This window comes from Cuculus canorus, chromosome 1 (genome assembly GCF_017976375.1).
Source record: "Cuculus canorus isolate bCucCan1 chromosome 1, bCucCan1.pri, whole genome shotgun sequence".
Taxonomy (NCBI): Eukaryota; Metazoa; Chordata; class Aves; order Cuculiformes; family Cuculidae; genus Cuculus; species Cuculus canorus.
In genome coordinates, this window is record NC_071401.1 from 24238943 (window position 1) to 24256213 (window position 17271).

Genomic DNA, 17271 nt, shown 5'->3' on the forward strand with positions numbered 1-17271 from the left:
CCCACCAGGTCCCGGGCAGGGGTTAGAGATCCCTCCTGCCCGCGGGCTGCCACCGCATCCCCGTCCGCATCCCTGCCTGGGGGATGCCACCGCATCCCAGCCCGCATTCCTGCCCAGCGGCTGCCACCGCATCCCTGCCCGCATCCCTGCCCGGGGGCTGCCACCGCATCCCTGCCCGCATCCCTGCCCGGCGGCTGCCACCGCATCCCCGTCCGCATCCCTGCCCGGGGGCTGCCACCGCATCCCAGCCCGCATCCCAGCCCGAGGGCTGCCACCGCATCCCCGTTCGCATCCCTGCCCGGGGGCTGACACCGCATCCCCGTCCGCACCCCCGTCCGCATCCCAGCCCGGGGGCTCCCACCGCATCCCCGCCCGCACCGCCGCCCTCCCCCTCGCCCCGCTGTCCCCGTCGCGCCCCCTCCGCGCAGGTAGCGCGGGGCCCGACCTGCGATCCGCCGCTCCCGGACATTCCTCCACAGCAAGTCCCAAGCCTTGGCGGTGGAGTCCCGCAGCTGCTCGCTCAGCGACCTCCGGAGCTGCGCCTGGGCCGGGCGGCGGCTCATCCTCGGCGGCTCCGCATGCTGCCCCGGGGGCGGCACACGGGCAGCGCCGCGCCGACCCTCCACCTGCACAGCGACAGCCCCGACCCGCCCCCGTCCCTCCCTCGGGGGTCGCGGGGGGAGGCGGCCGCCCCGCCGGCTGGGGACACCCGCTCCTGCCCGTCACCCGCTCCTGGGGACCGAGCCTCTCGCCGCCTTCCGCTGCTCCTCCTCGGCGGGACCGGGACCGCCGACACCAGCCAGGCTTAATGCTCCCTGCATGGCAGATCCGCCCGGGACTACCAATACCATCCAGGCTTCGTGCTCCCTGCATGGCAGATCCACCTGGGAACACCAACATCAGCTGGGCTTCGTGCTCCCTGTACAACAGGTCCACTCAGGACCACCAATACCAGCCAAGCTTTATGCTCCCTGGACAGCAGGTCCACCCAAGACCACCAATATCAGCCAAGCTTTATGCTCCCCGGACAGCAGGTCCACCCAAGACCACCAATATCAGCCAAACTTTATGCTCCCTGGACAGAAGGTACACTCAGGACCACCGATACCAGCCAAGCTTTATGCTCCCTGGACAGTAGGTCCACCCAAGACCACCAATAACAGCCAAGCTTTATGCTCCCTGGACAGCAGGTACACCCAGGACCACCAATAACAGCCAAGCTTTATGCTCCCTGGACAGCAGGTACACCCAGGACCACCAATAACAGCCAAGCTTTATGCTCCCTGGACAGCAAGTACACCGTGGGCCAGTTGTGCCGCATGGCTCTGCAGGAGCCCCACTGCGATGAGCAGGCATCTGCTGCTCCACGGTGAGGTCACCTGCCACAAGGTGACAGAAAACATGGCTAGCAGTGGGCTGCCTTTTTCTTCGGAAGCTGGAATAGGTGCTTCACCCGTGCCCTGACTTCCACCAATTGTTGTTTCTGAGGTCGCTTTAACAACCTTCCACCTCAGCTCAAGCCAGTCCTTGCAACGGTCTCTCCCATTTCTCTCCCACTTTCTCTGCATTCCATCCACTTAACCTTCCCACTCATCCCCATCCATGCTTTATCCCTTTCACTCCCCTGCATCATTTCCTCTTTCCTAACAAGCTCTTAAACTCCTAAAAGGTTTCAAAACTAAATCCTGGCAGTCACTTTTTGAACACATTTATGGACTAATAAGAGTCCTGATTCCTCCATCCCTGAAGGAGACACAGAGGGCTCTTATCCCATTTAGGAAACCAATTCTGCGTCCCTTCTTCCTGCGTAATTTGGGAAATACTGTTTTAATAGTGGCCACTTCCCTATCCTCCCCATCCACAGAGTGGATGGCACTGGCAGCAGAGAGTCTGACAGCTGAGGACAACAAGGGCTTCATTTCATGTAGTCATGAACCATTGCTTAGTGCTTACTCTTTCTGCAGAGTATTTGTGATGTGCAGCGATGAGGATGATGTTCCTGAAACTGTGTGCCATGCACTGAAACAGCTGAATATCCTTGTAAAGGAGTCATACTAAACATTGTTGATATCCTCGTCTTGTTTAAATTAAAACCATAACTGCAATGTCAGCAATACGCATAGAAGCTAAAAGCAATCAAACAGATGTATTTCATGTTACCACTTATTTTTAAGAGCATCTTCTGCCCACTCTCTGATGTGAATTTGCTTTCTGTTGCCCCTGTTCTTACTGTCAAAGGTTCATCTTAAACTACTCTACTTTATCTCATATAGTGAAGACAATGTGCTTGCCCAGAGCTTCTGAAGTTGTTGTATGTCACTCCTTCTCCTGCAATTCCTTCTACAGTGTCCTCCAAATGACTGGACAAGCTCTTAGGGATGCCTTCGAGGGACAGATGCATCCAAGATCTGGAAGGAGGACAGCATAATTATGTAAATACTCCCACATCCCATGAACCAGAGCAAACACCTGCTGATGTTAATGGCAAAAGAGAGGATTACAGTTCCTACAATCAGCTCCTCTACTCCGTAAATCTGCATCTGACCTCTGCCTCACTTTAGTTAATTCCCTACCAACACAGATGTTACCAGTACATAAGACCTGCAAGGCCTGTTTCCTGCCATGGGCTCCTATCAACTAGGAACCAGGTAGAGATAAGAAAATAATTTTTGACACTGTACTCAGCTGCCCTATAAGGATCAGCAGTGACACACATTCTAAAGGTGAAATCATAACATCAGTTTCAAAGGTTTTCTATCATACTGCTATGTCACTACGTGCAGGCACCAATCCACGTCAGCCAGCACTGTAACCTTCAACAGTGCTTTTCTGGCAGCCACATTTGAATGCACTCTCTTACCATGTCCAGCCTGTCTGGAAGATACAGCTCCCTTTTTTCAGTTGCTTTCCATTATGGCCAAGATGTAGGGATACCACAGAAAATATTCTCTTCCCTTATACACTATTTTTGAAGATGTTACTTTATCGAAAATGTCCCTAGACTTCCAGGTTTACTGAAAGCAGCTAATTAGCAATGAGATAGTAGCAATTGTTAATACCATGTTATCTCACCGCAGTTTACTGAGATAAACTCCAATGATATAGCTCTATTTCATAATCAGCAGCAGAACTGAACTGGCAACCCTAGAGCAAACTCTGGGGCAGACACTGACAAAAATCTTACTAATGTCAGGTACTTTACTGTGGAAAATTAAATCAAGCAGCAAGATCAGATAATGTACTCTCGTCCCCAGAGAAAAAAGTGCTATTGAGTAATGAGAAAATATTTCATGCAGCAACCAGCCCCTTCCTATTTTATGCTGTTCAAAAGTTGAGTTATTATACTGACACAGGTATTTTTGACGTATTACACCTAGTAGCAGCAGTTACAAGGGCTGTTCTACAAAACCTGCTTAAAGAAAGGTATGTGTTAGGAAACATTAGTAGGTCAGAGATGTTTCACTTGTTTTAAGGATGTTGGGAAGCATGACTAAATGACAGAGTTCTGGTTTCCCTCCACACATTTTCATCTGTTGGTTGTCTCTAAGTAGTCATCTAATCCCTGCTCTTGTCTACAGCCTGAAACATTTTAAGATCCTGAACAAGATGGATAACATTTCTGGGGGAAAGAAAAGGAAAGCACATTTTATACAGAAACAGCAGTTTTCCTGTGTGATACTAGTCATGCCAAAATGGTTCTGTTCAGAGTAATTGCAATAAAAACTCTCTATATGACGAACAGAAAGGAGGAAACTCCCAGTTGCCTTAAAAGAAGTTCAACTATGATACTTGTCTCTTCTCATTTTAACAGCATGTTGGCAAGAATGAAAGTGGTATTTGTATGTTTCAAAATCTTGCAAGCCTGTAAGATGTTGGGGGAAAATCTAAGCTAATTACAGCTCTGATGCCATTGTGACACAGAAGCCTGATGTTCTAATTATATATTTAGCAATTTATAGTTCCTTCCAATCACCATGGTAATTAAACACAAAGTTAATTGATACTACATAATAATCTGTTCTCAAATTAGCAGTGTGTTTTTAATTTGTAACAGAATCCATTACGCAGCCTGATCTAGGCCCAATAAAGTCACTGTAAAAAGATCCATGCATCTGGTAAGAAGAGAATCAGCCTAAGGAAAGAGAAAAATGACTACATCTTGGTTTGCCATTTGCAAACTACTGAAAGACTATGATAAAAGTATAACTTGTTCCCTTTTTTCCCCTCTAGTCTTTGATCATGGTGAGCCAGGATTTTTTGATAGCTTAACCACTTCACAATATTTGTCTGCTTATAGAAGAACAAAACCGGATACACTTTGCAAAGGAAAATGTGAGAAGAGTACATCTTCGGTTACTGTGTGCTGTTTAGCGGACAAAAGCTCCTTACACTTGTACCTCTTAAAAAGCAATAATAAAGCAAAAGAGGGAATAAATTAGTGCTACAGCATCACTGATGCATTCTGATGGTAATCAGTACAATATTAAATTTTATAATGCAACTTATTCTTCAGCAACTGACTGTAAATTCATAAAGCTTCTTAAAGCTTATTACACTCAAAATGGTATTGCTGTGCTTTTGTCGCTTCAAATAGTAGGTCAGATAGCCTAGATATAAATACATCAAGTCATATTTATAACTTGGACAATGATCTTTATCTCTTTGGGGGTCTTAGAGCTCTGGAATTTGTTTTCTATCACAGGCTAAATGTATTGAGTGTGATGTTGTAAGTCTGGGTTAATACTGGAAGGGAAAAAAGACTCGAGGTTTTCCATTGCTTGTTTTCCTAACAGCAGACAGCAGTGTGTTGCATACTAATTCTGTGGCTGAAGTTATGTGAAAAGCACCAAGGGTATATGAGTAGGTGTCCTCTTTGACATCTAAGTAAACAAACAAACATCCTGGATAAAGGAAAATAAGAATCATTGTGAATGAGGACAAAATGTTCCAGCTTGTTCCCTGGCACTCTCCTCCTTGCTTGGTATTTACATATGCAAATTATCATCATTTTAAGGTAGCTTTAATGAGCATCAATTATAAAGCAGTTTCACTTTTTCCTGGTTTATCAAGAGATTGGCATCTATCTGTTCATCCTTCTCCGTTTCAGCTTTCTGAAGCTCTGGGAAAGGATCATTCTGCACTTTGCCAACTGCAGAGCACTGCTGGCTCTTATTAGTTGGGGCCAAATTCTTTCACTTTTGTTCACAGTGATTAATGCTGAAATAAACGGCACTTCTTGCAGCATTCACTGTGAAAAGGCTCAAAGTATGCTCAGATACAGACTACAGTAACAAAGTATCTGCTGTTTGACTGTGCTCCCTCTCCCTTGCTAAAACTGGCATGGAGGGGATGAAAGGAATCAAGCTTTCCTTCTGTTCATACAGAGGATGGTACTTTATTACTATTATTATTAATAAGCTTTATTATCAAAGCACTTGGAACCAGAAACTGGATGGAGCAAAAGTACAATCTTTGCCCTCAGGAGATTACAAACTAAATATAAAACAAGGCACCAGTGGAAAGAAGAGCCAATTGGGGTAGGAAGGGTGGAGTACAAGAGAACAATAAAACAGTACTGGCCTGTGTTATAACTACTGGTGCTAGCACACCAGAATTAGGTTTTGGAGGCACTGACGCACAGCGAGTTATCAAGAGGGTCTCCAAGGAGGTTAATGCGGTATCTTTATATATTCAGAACACAAACTTCCAAGCATGAGGGGCAATTTTAGGGAAAGCATGCAAATGTGTATTTAAAAATGTAATGATTAGACAACAAAAGCTAGCATCCTGTACAGACAGACTGTGGGAATCGAGCTTTTAATACTGAACAAGAGATAGATAGGGATGGGCCTTCAGCCGTAAGCTAAGTAGCCTCCACTTGATGAAACATAAAGGCAGGATAAACTGCAATGAATAGTGACAGAAGAGAATTGCCAGAGTATTTGCATTTGGAATGCACTAAAGTAGGCCAGATTGTGTCTATCAAGGCGCAGTAAGTGAGAACAAAGATGAAATGGTAAACATGGGATGAAAATTTTCCCTAGGCTTATCACTAATTTTCATCTGGCAAACTCCTTCTGACAAAAAAAAGATAATTTCTTACAGAATAAAAATTAGAGAAAATCTATTTTTTTCTTGAAAATAACTGCCATTTTCCTGGTTTTACCACAGACCAGGATTTTCACATTCTGACCAACCTTAACTTGGACTTTTCTCTCCATATAATATCCTAGTTGTATCTAGCTCTTGCAGATTATTTTTTGATAACCACTCTACTTCTCCATACTTGTCTCCTTAACTCAGCCTAAATTGTCCCAGAACAACCAACTCCAGGTGAAAGCCCTGTGTGACAGGTAGGAGGATGCTCTGTCCTGTGAGAATGGTGAAAAAGGGGACAGGGGCGTAAGTGGGGCACAAATGCTCATTGGCTGGATTACTGACTGGAGTAAACAAAGCACTTCTGCTGAACAGTAGACAACCAAGCTGATACGTATGCTGAAATTCTGAAGAACTGCAGCCTTGCACATTTCTCAGACAGCAGAGGACGAGAACGGACAAAACAAACCAAGTGCCAATAAACTTTCACTTCCTTTCGTAAGACACTCTGTGGACATCTTTAAAATACAGTGTGCTGCAGATATAAAAGCTTGGTCTGGGTAAAGCTGGTTAATGCAGAAATAGCCAATTCTTCAATGATTAAGCAGCTAGGAAAGTTAAATATATTTTATGCATGTAGATACAGCGCGTTTTTTTTCACTGGCGCAGAGCTTGAAATTTTAAAGTGATTAATGTCCCTGAAAAAGTCAGCAGCTATGTTGAAACAAGAAATGTCTCAGCACATAATATTGCCCCTGTTCTTCTCATTCCAGCTTCTGTTGTCTGATTTCCCCCTCCTTTTTAGTTGCTTGACAAAAATATATTATTCTAAATCACATCTTTATTTGCTCTCAAAGTGCTCATTTCCTTAATATTGTATTGGGACCTTGTCTAAACCAAGACTTCTTTTTTTTTCCAAGCTTCCAACTGTTATTATCATCACAGTAGAAATAATTGGAACATTTGTGTAAAAAAGCCTTGCAGCAGTCAGTGGCAATTTAGCACACACTGTATCTGGATATTGGTTCAGAGACCTGGGAGCTTGTTCTTTTTTTCATAACTCTCCTGTATTACACAGGAAAACATAGTCTTGATAACAGGTTCTAACAACAATGCAATGGAATTGTTCTCCAAACCAATTTAATTATAAGAGTAAGAACTTTCTTCAGATACGCAAATACTCATGCACACTCACTTTCATAGTAATGAGGCTTCTGATTGATGGGAGTGTATTACCAAGTAACAATGTATTGCAAGGTATAGTGTTTTACAGAGCTTCCTTCATTACTGGTCACACAGCTACTAATTTAACTTATTTAAATAATTTACAAATATATATTTACTAACATTGACATGCAGTGCTAATGATGTTTTTGGGCAAGAAATAAAGAATGTTGTGTCTAGTTGCAACAGGGGATAGAATTTCAGGTGGGCAGATTATAATGACCAGAATAAAAATTTGGCCGAGGCCCAAGCCAACCCCTATTAACCTAAATAGTTCTACAGGATCTTGAATCATTAGGGTGATTTTACATTTCTTCTTGCTTCCATAGGAAAGAAAGGCCAATTGGCTGTTTGCAGTTTTTTCTGAGCCTCATACGAAGAGAAGGCTGGTGGCGATTCGATTGTAAGGATCATTTCCCACAACCCTGTTGGGAGGTTTCCCAGCCAGCTGAGAGCCTGCTAAGCCCACTCCATCACCCAGCTCTGGCATTACAGAACTCTGTTCCAGCAGGCTAAGTGGTATGGCCATTCCTGCTTGTATAAAGGAGCTTAAGCTTAAGAAGAATGCTTGTTTCATGACATTTAACGTATCTGAGTATTCCCACTGAGAAGCAGGATATTCATGCTGCGAAGAAGGGGCTGGACCGGGTGGATCTGCAGCTCTTTCTGTCCAAAAATGTCCCTGTTTCTGTGAGAACATTTTGGTAGCGTCAGGCAGCACCTGTATTCCATTAACTCCAAAAGCATTTCAGTGTTTACAGTAACCAGGAAATGTCCATGTCTGTGTTATATTAACAAGTCAGTTGTAACAACTGCAGTTTCAGGTTTTAGAGCTGAGAGAGACGAGTTTACTGAGAGTCGCTGAGAGTTTTACTTTTTTTGGTTGAAACACGAACAGGCCTGTATTACTGCCCTTGAAACCATTACAGAAAGCATTGGAGAAAACACTTATCAAAAGAAGTACAACATTGCTTCAGTTATGGCTTCTTCTAATCAAGTAGACAAAAGCACAGCTGTGAACAGCAAGTCTAAAAATACTTGTGACACCAAATTCCTATCTTGTTCACCTATACTCTTCCTGCCTTTTGCATGTATGTTGAGGAGGTTCGCATAATGGCATAATTTCATTCAAGATTCAGTATCTCAAAGAAAAAGCTATGTTATATTGTTATGTGGATGATACTACACCTTTGCACAGAGGTAAGCTATAAGGTATCATGCGCAGTAGGCAGCAGACTTTGTGAGAGCACAGATGTGCTGCTGTGTAATTATAGCCTATATAAAAAAATTAGACTGTGAAAAATTAAATAGTCCATCATGCGAAGCATAAGTTATTGTGGTCTTCCAAACAGACTCCAACTTCTGCACACACGAGGCAAACAGTCTATGTTACACACCCATTTGCTTTTCACAGAACTGAATTTTAATAGTGACATTAAATTACTATTATATGAATAATAACATCAAAAAGCATTGAGAAAGCTGGTAAATATTATGATTTTTTTTTTTTTCTCTTTTGGAGTTGAAAGCAATAGGTGGTAAAGCAACTTAATTCCCAAGAAAGGCAACTGCAGGGACCACTCCATAGCTGGCCTCAGCATACCAAAGGCAGAGAGAGCCTGGGGAGGTGTTTCCCCATCACCTGCTGCTGTGTACAGTGGTGTGGCCAGAATGATAACACAGGTCACAGCCCTTGCTCTTTACTGATAATACCACCACTCAGTTTCCAGAAAGGGCCATCTCTTTTATTTACTATTCCTCGAAAATCTCAATTCAGCAAGAACAGAGCAGAGTTTACCACCCTCTTCTACTCCCTTGAAGCACTGTATTCTAGCTGGCTCAAATTCCCCTCTGATTATTAATAGACACTTTTTTGAGACGCCACAAACACAATTCCCCTTGACTTTAGTGAAGTGCCATGCGAATGAAGGACATATGCATCCAAGACTGTTTGAGAAGGCAAGAGAAAGTTGGTATTTTGCTTGTATGCATTACTGGTTCCACGGTTCATTTTCATTGTTGGAATGGTTGCTAGTGAAACTAGTTCCTATGGATGATGTCAGAACACCTTTACGCTGCTGCATATACAGATGTTGCTCATATTGTTTACTTACACCACTGTCATAGAGACTCACTTTAAGAGCTTTTTGTCATTTTGCGCTGACATAAATCTGCTCAGTACTAATCACCTGAAATTGTTCTACGTTTCAGTGAAATTCTTTGAACCATTTACATTACAAAACCCCATATAAGTTGCTTGGAGAGTAGAGGCTAAAGGGATTATAACTCAGCAAGATCTTAACTCTGTTAGTTTTCTGAGACAGAAAATCAGTTAATTTACCTTACAGAGAATATTTATACTAAGTAATCCTTGATGTTAATTTGATCAAAACTATCAGATGTGCGGTTTCATAGTTCAGGTCTTAAAATACTTTAGTGAATGTCACTGCTAAAGGGAAAAAAAGTGTTAAGAAGTAAATACGGAAGCCAAAACCTAGTCTAATGTCTCAAATTGAAGGTTATTCCCAATTTCTTTTCTGAAATGTTGCTAAGTGGTTTTGCAGTGATCTAACAGTTCATTGCTGCCAGTCAAGTCATAAGGAATACTGTTTCATCTGGAAAATGTCATCTTCCTCTAGAACATAAACAGATTTAGATTTATCCTCCTCCTTCCTGTCCTATAGATCAATTTTTAGAGCTGGCAGGATAAATGCAAAGCTGGTTGTATGTACTATTAGAAAGTTTCAGTGGGATCTTACTCTACTTTGTATAGGTAGAAGTTACCCTTTTAGTGCAGAACTGATGAAACTCAAGGTCTTCTGGATAAATACCAGGGACGGCCTCCCTTCCTACAAGAGAAGATCCTGCTCTAATCTTTCTTTAAAAAACCCCACAGTTTAGACCAAACACTAGTGACAATAGCTGATCAATGGCCAATCTCCTGGGTTGCTAAACTAATTGTAAAAAATCCTGTGTGCTTCACTGAAAGATTTCAGCCACTGTGGGTCCTTCTCTTTCCTTTTTCACTCACGTGGTGCTTAAGAACATGCTGGCATAAATCTCTGTTTCTTGTTGATTTGATGATCCTCATTAAGTTCGGAAACAGTTCCATCACATGAGGGTGCTACTTATTTTGTATCTTATATCCCTTGGATATTCCTATGACTGAAGTGCTAGTAGGAATTTAGTGCCATGACATTTTTCATTAGTTCTTTAAGTAAAATGATTATATCTTCCCTGCATATCATCATTCATTAATTTCTCTGAATGTTTTTTTTTCATAGACAACTTTGTAATGTTAACAACTCTGGAAGTCACTGTGATATAGTTCCCTGAATTTATATGATGACATAATATCAATGCTGTCCTTTATGGTTCATATAAATTAGCATTTTATTTGTTTTCATGACTAGTGCTGCAAATTGAACAGCTGTTTTCACTGAGCTGTTTTAATTAAGCAGCCCATAATGTTACCTAGGTGTTTTTCTGAACTGGTAACACTTCATTAAGTGTGTGCTATCAGTGAATGCTTCAGATCATTCCTGAGCATTACCTCACGCTTAGGTAAATTGAAATCCCATCTGCCTTGAGGCTGTCAAATCACCTTGTTTCGGTGATTTGAATTTGGTTCTCAGAAATCGTTCTAATCTTTAGCACCCTAGGAAATCTCAAGTTTGCTACAGATTTTGCCATCTGTTCACTCACTTGTCAAGATAATGAAGCTTTAAATGATAGTTGTCCTAGTAAAAATCTTTTAGGCAACCTATTATTAGTCACTCCTCATTCCGAAAACTGACAAGTTTAGTTTCGGTGTCTTTGGATCGTCTATAAAGTTTATGTTCTATGACCAAAATTTTCTTCCCACACTGATTTCTCACATTGTTCCCTCTCTGTTTTGAAGATCCCTGGAATATTAGGTTGGAAAGCCTAGATAAATTTTATCTCTTCCTGCTTTCCTGTGCAAAAGCTGTTTCGCTTTTCTTTTGCAGAGCCATGCTGGATCCTACATCTGTACTCTCATGTGCGTGAATTATAGCTTGCTTTGTTTTTTTCAGAAACATATCTGATAATTAATATGAGAAGATGGAATTATTTTTGCTGCCCACAATGACTTCTTTTCATCTTTAAACACAGGTATCATTCTAGCTGCCTTCGACAGCTGAACCTTATGAGTATATTTCAACATTGTCACTTTTAACTCCATTTCTGACTGTGCTTCATCTCTCATTTGCAAAGAGAACTCTAGAATGCACTCACACTCAGGCATTAAATCTGGAAATACTCTGCCCAGGCACAAAATATTCATGATTTAAAAAACTATGTCTGTAAGCCTTATGTTTTAAATAACTGTCCAATTTCCATAAGTGGTTACCACTCACCAGCCACTTCTGAAATCCTTTCTGAAAATCAGGTGATTTATTTAAAGGCATAAACAGGAATCTGGAAGTTCAGCTGCTGGTCTTCAGTTTCTAAACCTTGCTTCATACTGTCCAGAGAGTTGGCTAATCCTCACCCAGTCAAGGAGACATAACTCATAGGAGATGTCATGATAGACCATGATTAACCAGCAGAAAGGAAAGCAAGAAATTGTTTTGTTTGCAAAGGTAGAGAGGAGGGAATCATGCCTACCTTCAGACAGCTTGCCGAGCCATTTGCCCATTTCACTGAGAACCAAAGGAGCCTAAGAAGCTCTGAAGAACATAGAGGTATGGGGTGGAGGCAACAGGACAGGAAGAAGGAAGAGAAGGAAGACCACTATAGGGCGTCACAAGCAGAAGAGTAACCAGACTGTAAAGTGACAGTGCCCTTCAGAGGAAACCGAACAGTGAATGGAAATTATAAGAAGAGAATAAAACTGATTTTGCAAAGAAGGAAATAGAGAAAAAATGAATGGAAGTAGGGGAGTACAGAAGATTGTGAGAGACAAAAAACAGTAGGAAGGATATGTGGATTGTATAGAGAACTGTGCAGACCAATGAACAAAGTGCTCTGGATACACTGTTGGCTGTTTGCACTGCTAGTCAAGGTTAACTGAATTAACTGAGTTAACTTTAAACTGAGCTAAACATAACTTTAAAGTGCTTGGGTTTATGCTGCATTCATTTTAATGTGTGAATCAGAAATGCTAAAAAAATTTCAAAAGTAATAGATGTAAGATTCTCATTCCTTGAATTTTAGGCTCCTTTTGTTAAAAGAGAGCTTGTGGGAAGCTGGGATGAAGAGGGATCTCCCTCAGATGGTGACTCATTCCACCTCAAACCAGCTCCCTATAGAGATGTTTCAGCAGACCTCTAGAAGAGGACTTTATCAAACTGAAGATGTTACACTGAAAATGTAATATCTCTCCTCCCATTGACAAAAGAGGTCCTTAGAAAGCCATCTTAAACTGTAGGTAAAGCTGGAGGCAGCAATTCCTTTACATGTTTCCTGTTTTGTGGAATTTTAATAGGATTTCAGTATTTAACCATGGTAGCCTATTTGAAAATATCGGGTTCACTATGTTTCAGTTTCACTCTAGCCTTTTTGAAAGTCTCTAGTAGATTTAAGAGCACAGGCCTCATGGTTCTCCATAGGATTTGTGTTCTGAAATCCTATGACTTATTTCTCCTTTCATTCTTTTTTAACATGGGCTATGTTTTGATGTGGAGACATTAGAATTGTTTTGCTGTTGAATAACTACTTTTCTCTTGCAGCAGCAGCTGTAAAACATGAACAACTCACTGGATCGCACTCTAGAAATCTGGAATGGGAATCCTGCCAAAGCTGGGGGCTTCCTTCTTGTTTTGATTGTCGCACTGCTCTTGCTTCTGTTAGTATCACATTCCTACCACTTGTGGTTTTCAGACACCTACAGCCAAAGCTGTTCCCATTGTAAGTCCACTGAACTCAATGGAGCTGCAACAGAATTGAATTTGTTTCAGTATGTCTGTAAATGAACAAGTCGTTTAAGCTGGAGAGTGACACTGATAAGCAATAACAGCACAGGAGTGGTGAAAGGAAGATATCTCCTTGTTAGTTTTGGACAGTTGACACTAACTCCGTTGTCAGATAACTCTTACTGACTGTGGGAAAAGCTGAGTGGGAAAAGTCACACTCGCCGCCTGCTAACCGTAGGTGGAAAACAGATCTGGAATGCAGAGGAAATCTTGACATTATCTCTTCCCCCAACCCCTACCAGACAGGCAATCAAAATAATTAGCTGAGTATCAGCTGCCTCTGTTCCTGGCCCAAACAAACGTGCTTTCTTGACAAAGTTTTTGCTCACAGGAGAGGCGGCAAAGAGAAGGAGATTCTAAAGTGGGTGTAGGGCAGTGTTTCCTGGCAAAAACCAGGAGCTGCTTTTCTGTAACATCTAAAAGGATAACGATGAAATAAGCCTAGCACAGTAAACAGAGGTAGCTCTGTGGTTTCCAAAGGACACCAATGAATACTCAACAACCCCACAGCTCTAAGCAACAGAACTCCAGTACTTCATCACTCCAATTGGCCTCTGTTGACATTGTCAAGAACAGTGTGCCACAGACTTTTGGCAAAAGAAGGATCAAACTTAAGGGGGAAAAAAAATAAACCCTGGAAAGGACTTCTCCGTGCCCATCCAAATTGTGTTATGTAAGAATAAAGAGTAGCCACTGCAAATGAATACATGAAGATTAAAGGTATTTCCTCCCCAGTGCTCAGAAGACACAGGGTCTATCAAGACCTAAGGAAGCACAAAATACTTTACTTAGATCAATGTTCCTTGTACACATCACATCACATCACCTTAGTGGTACTCTCAAATATTTCTGTATACATTCAGATACTTCCTATGTGTAGCTTAATACTCTGGATATCATCCCTATGTGGTTGCTCTTACACTTAAAAAATTCCCAGGATATGCGGCCATAGAAAAGGAACACAGCAACAAAAGCAACAAATGAAAAGGTGTACTTTAAGTTATGTTGGTGAATATTTCAAGTTCTCTAATACATTATTGAGCTATTGAGTTTACTGCATCAGGTCTGTCTGTCTTATAAAGAGGTGAAAATTTATAGCAGAAGTATAATTTAACTTTGGAAACTCATCTTACATTTTTGTTACCAAATGAGAGTCCAGAGAGCTGTAAACTGAAGATTTCAACCATGTGTTGCTGTGCAGGCAGGCAAAGGAAGACTGTGAAAAGCAGAGCTAACTTTAAATGCTATATGTTTATAAAACAGATGACAACATCAGTCTGCAAATGATGGCAGAGTAGCTATGGGCTTGTGCCTGCTTTGCCTGTTAAAAACCCCTGGAAAGCAAAATTCTTTTAATGGAAGCCTGGCATGGATAGTAAGGCAACTACTACTGGGAAAGGCTGTAAGGAAGACCAGTCAGTTGTGGAACGTCATAATTATCCCTTTCCATATTCCCTCTCCAGTGCTTTGGGAAAAGAAGAACATTTCTGCAGTGTCTCCCTCCAGAGAGCACCCCAGATCCTTCTGTCTTTAGCAGGAGTGAACCACCAACACCATGGGTCTCAGCCACTTGTTCTTCTGGTTTTCTGTACTAAGAAGCCCTGACATGCTGCTGGTTCAGGCAATGATGAGTGAGGCTTTCTGTACAACCGCAGTGCTAACATAAGCTTGTCCTGGGGTCAAGCTTAGCAAAGGACAAAGGACACAACAGAGAGCACCTGGCAGGATGGGGACCATAACTGGGACACCAATCAGCTCAGGGACCAACATGCATGAAAATAAGCTCTTATCAATTTATTTGAATGCTGAATTGGAAACAAATGTAAATGTTTGAAGTCACCTCTTTGTATGAAGAGCACTGATGACAAGTCAAGACTGCAAGCTTTGGAAGGGAAGGACTCCCATTCTGCCAGTACGGTGCTCAGAAGGGCACTGCTCTGTGCCTGTCACCCACTCTCCTACTCAGTAAAAACAATTTAAAAATAATAAATTATTTAATTAGCAATCCAAGTACACTGTAGTTTTAAGACTGCTAAAAGAATTATACGCGTTTTATGACATGTAACGTTCCTCAGATTCCCATTTCCTCAGCTACTTAGAGTACATTTAATTCTGAAATGCTGTTGAGAATGGAGACTATTTTTTTATTTACATATAGAAATGATTTTCTGTAGACCTATAAATATATCATTACGAGACTAATCCTACTCCCACCAAGATGCCAGTGACTCCAGTCAGCACAGAATTAGGCTGTACAAAGGGGAAATCCTTAATATTTTACAGGATAAACCTGCAAAATTCTATGCTAGAATCAGTTTACTCCTCAGAATTAAGGCAATTTTAGAAGAAATGTATAACTATGGACTTGAAAATGATTCAATTGATCTAATAACTTCAGTGGTACTTACAGATGGGCATTTTCCTGACTTAAAAGCAAGTTTTTTCTCACTAGCAAGTGTTATCTTAGTGTTTAGTACATAACTCATGTCGTCATATTTTGCAGCAAGGACTGAATTAAAGCGAGGAGAAGTCCTTACAGCCCTGGTAAACTAAGAATTCCACAAAATCACAGCTATTACTAAGCAATACAAAATGACAACTGGAACTGTACAAGTAATTAAAAAAATATTATTAGTTGTAGTGCTTGGAATAAATAAATTTTTCATCAACTTAAGATCAGCTCTTCCTTTTTCATTTCCATGTAGAAGTCATCCAAACCAATTTTCAAACATTCCACATGCCCCAGTCTGTTCTTCCTATTCAAAAATTTGCAGCCAATACTAAAAATCTTCATGGCAATCAGGCCTAGCACAGCATGTGCTTAGCAACTTCTTGACTATTGAAATCACATTGCTTAATTTTAGACCATCATTGAAGTGGTTCTTAAGTGAACTCTGATGTAAAACCATTAGTTTTCACAAGAATTGCATCAGGTCCTCTTGCTTTAAAACAAATTGTCCTGACTTAGATACTAGCATTATATAACTGAGTCTTTAACCAAGAAAAATTCCAGGGTAGGTATGTATGTATTATAAACAAATACCAAATAAAAACCTAAAGTCATTACCTTCTCAGACCTCATGTCTAAAGCCAAAACTTCACCAAGGCTGGAATAGCAATTTCAGATGCACTTAATAATATCCACAACTGACAAATGCCATCATAACACAATTATAATTTGGATCACTTTGGCATGTCTTTTGCTTTGGTAGGCAGCTCTAGCCTCCTCCTATTGCTTCACTTCAGCTGTGCCCTGACAGCATGGTGGAAATTACTAACTTGTTTTTGCCTTGTGCTGAGCGCACAGTAAATACCTGCATCTTTATGTGCATTTCTTTCATAGCAACTTGCTGGCCTGGATAGAATCTAATACAGAGAGCAGGAAGGGCAAAGATTGGATAGTTTTCAGTTGAAAAGCTTGCTAAAGCAACTCTCCCGTTTCTTAGGAAGGTGCCCCTGCAGTTGACATTAACACTACGTGGCTCTTTGTCCTCCTCTAGTGGTCCCATTATATTTAGTGAGAGGCTATGCAGTGATTGCTTCCTTCAAGTTAATGTGGTTATTACTCAACTGCAAGGTGTTTAGACTCACGCCTAGATGCCCTGCGCTCAATCCTAATATGAGCCACAGTAAAGGGTGTCATCACGGTGGTGCTCATGGAAGCACAAACCATTACCTCTGAGCACAGCCAGTCACAGCTGCACAGACGCTGTGTCTTTTTGTGCCGTGATCATCTTCTCTGAGGAGAGGTCGCACTATGGCAGGTTGTTCAATTGCATGAAACAATGGCATGGTCTGATTACAGTCCCCAAAAAGGTCCTATGCTGCAAAAGGTCAGAAGCTGGGGGCTTCGTTCAATAGCTTTGCTGCCCCAAATAACTAACATTAAGTAATATTCCAGCCAGAAGCATTCCCCTGTGTTTGCCTGCCTGCCTTGCAAACAAAGAAACAGTGCGCTATCTATCCTGTGTCCTGCGCCTTTCAGAGAGGAGCTACGTATCACTCAGATCCAACA

General features: G+C 41.6%; 1 protein-coding gene across 5 annotated transcripts in view; it reads right to left on the reverse strand.

Annotated features, from left to right (window-relative positions):
- The window catches only part of STARD13 (StAR related lipid transfer domain containing 13), a 309317-nt gene that overhangs the window by 145967 nt on the left and 146079 nt on the right, over positions 1-17271 (reverse strand). The window contains exon 1 of one of the 5 annotated variants that reach the window (XM_054051262.1): positions 446-640. The exons of the other annotated variants lie outside the window; for them this stretch is intronic. Coding sequence (XP_053907237.1) covers positions 446-563 — 118 coding nt within the window. The 5' untranslated portion in view covers positions 564-640. Of the gene's footprint in view, positions 1-445; positions 641-17271 lie in introns of those variants that run through there. 5 annotated transcript variants of the gene reach the window in all.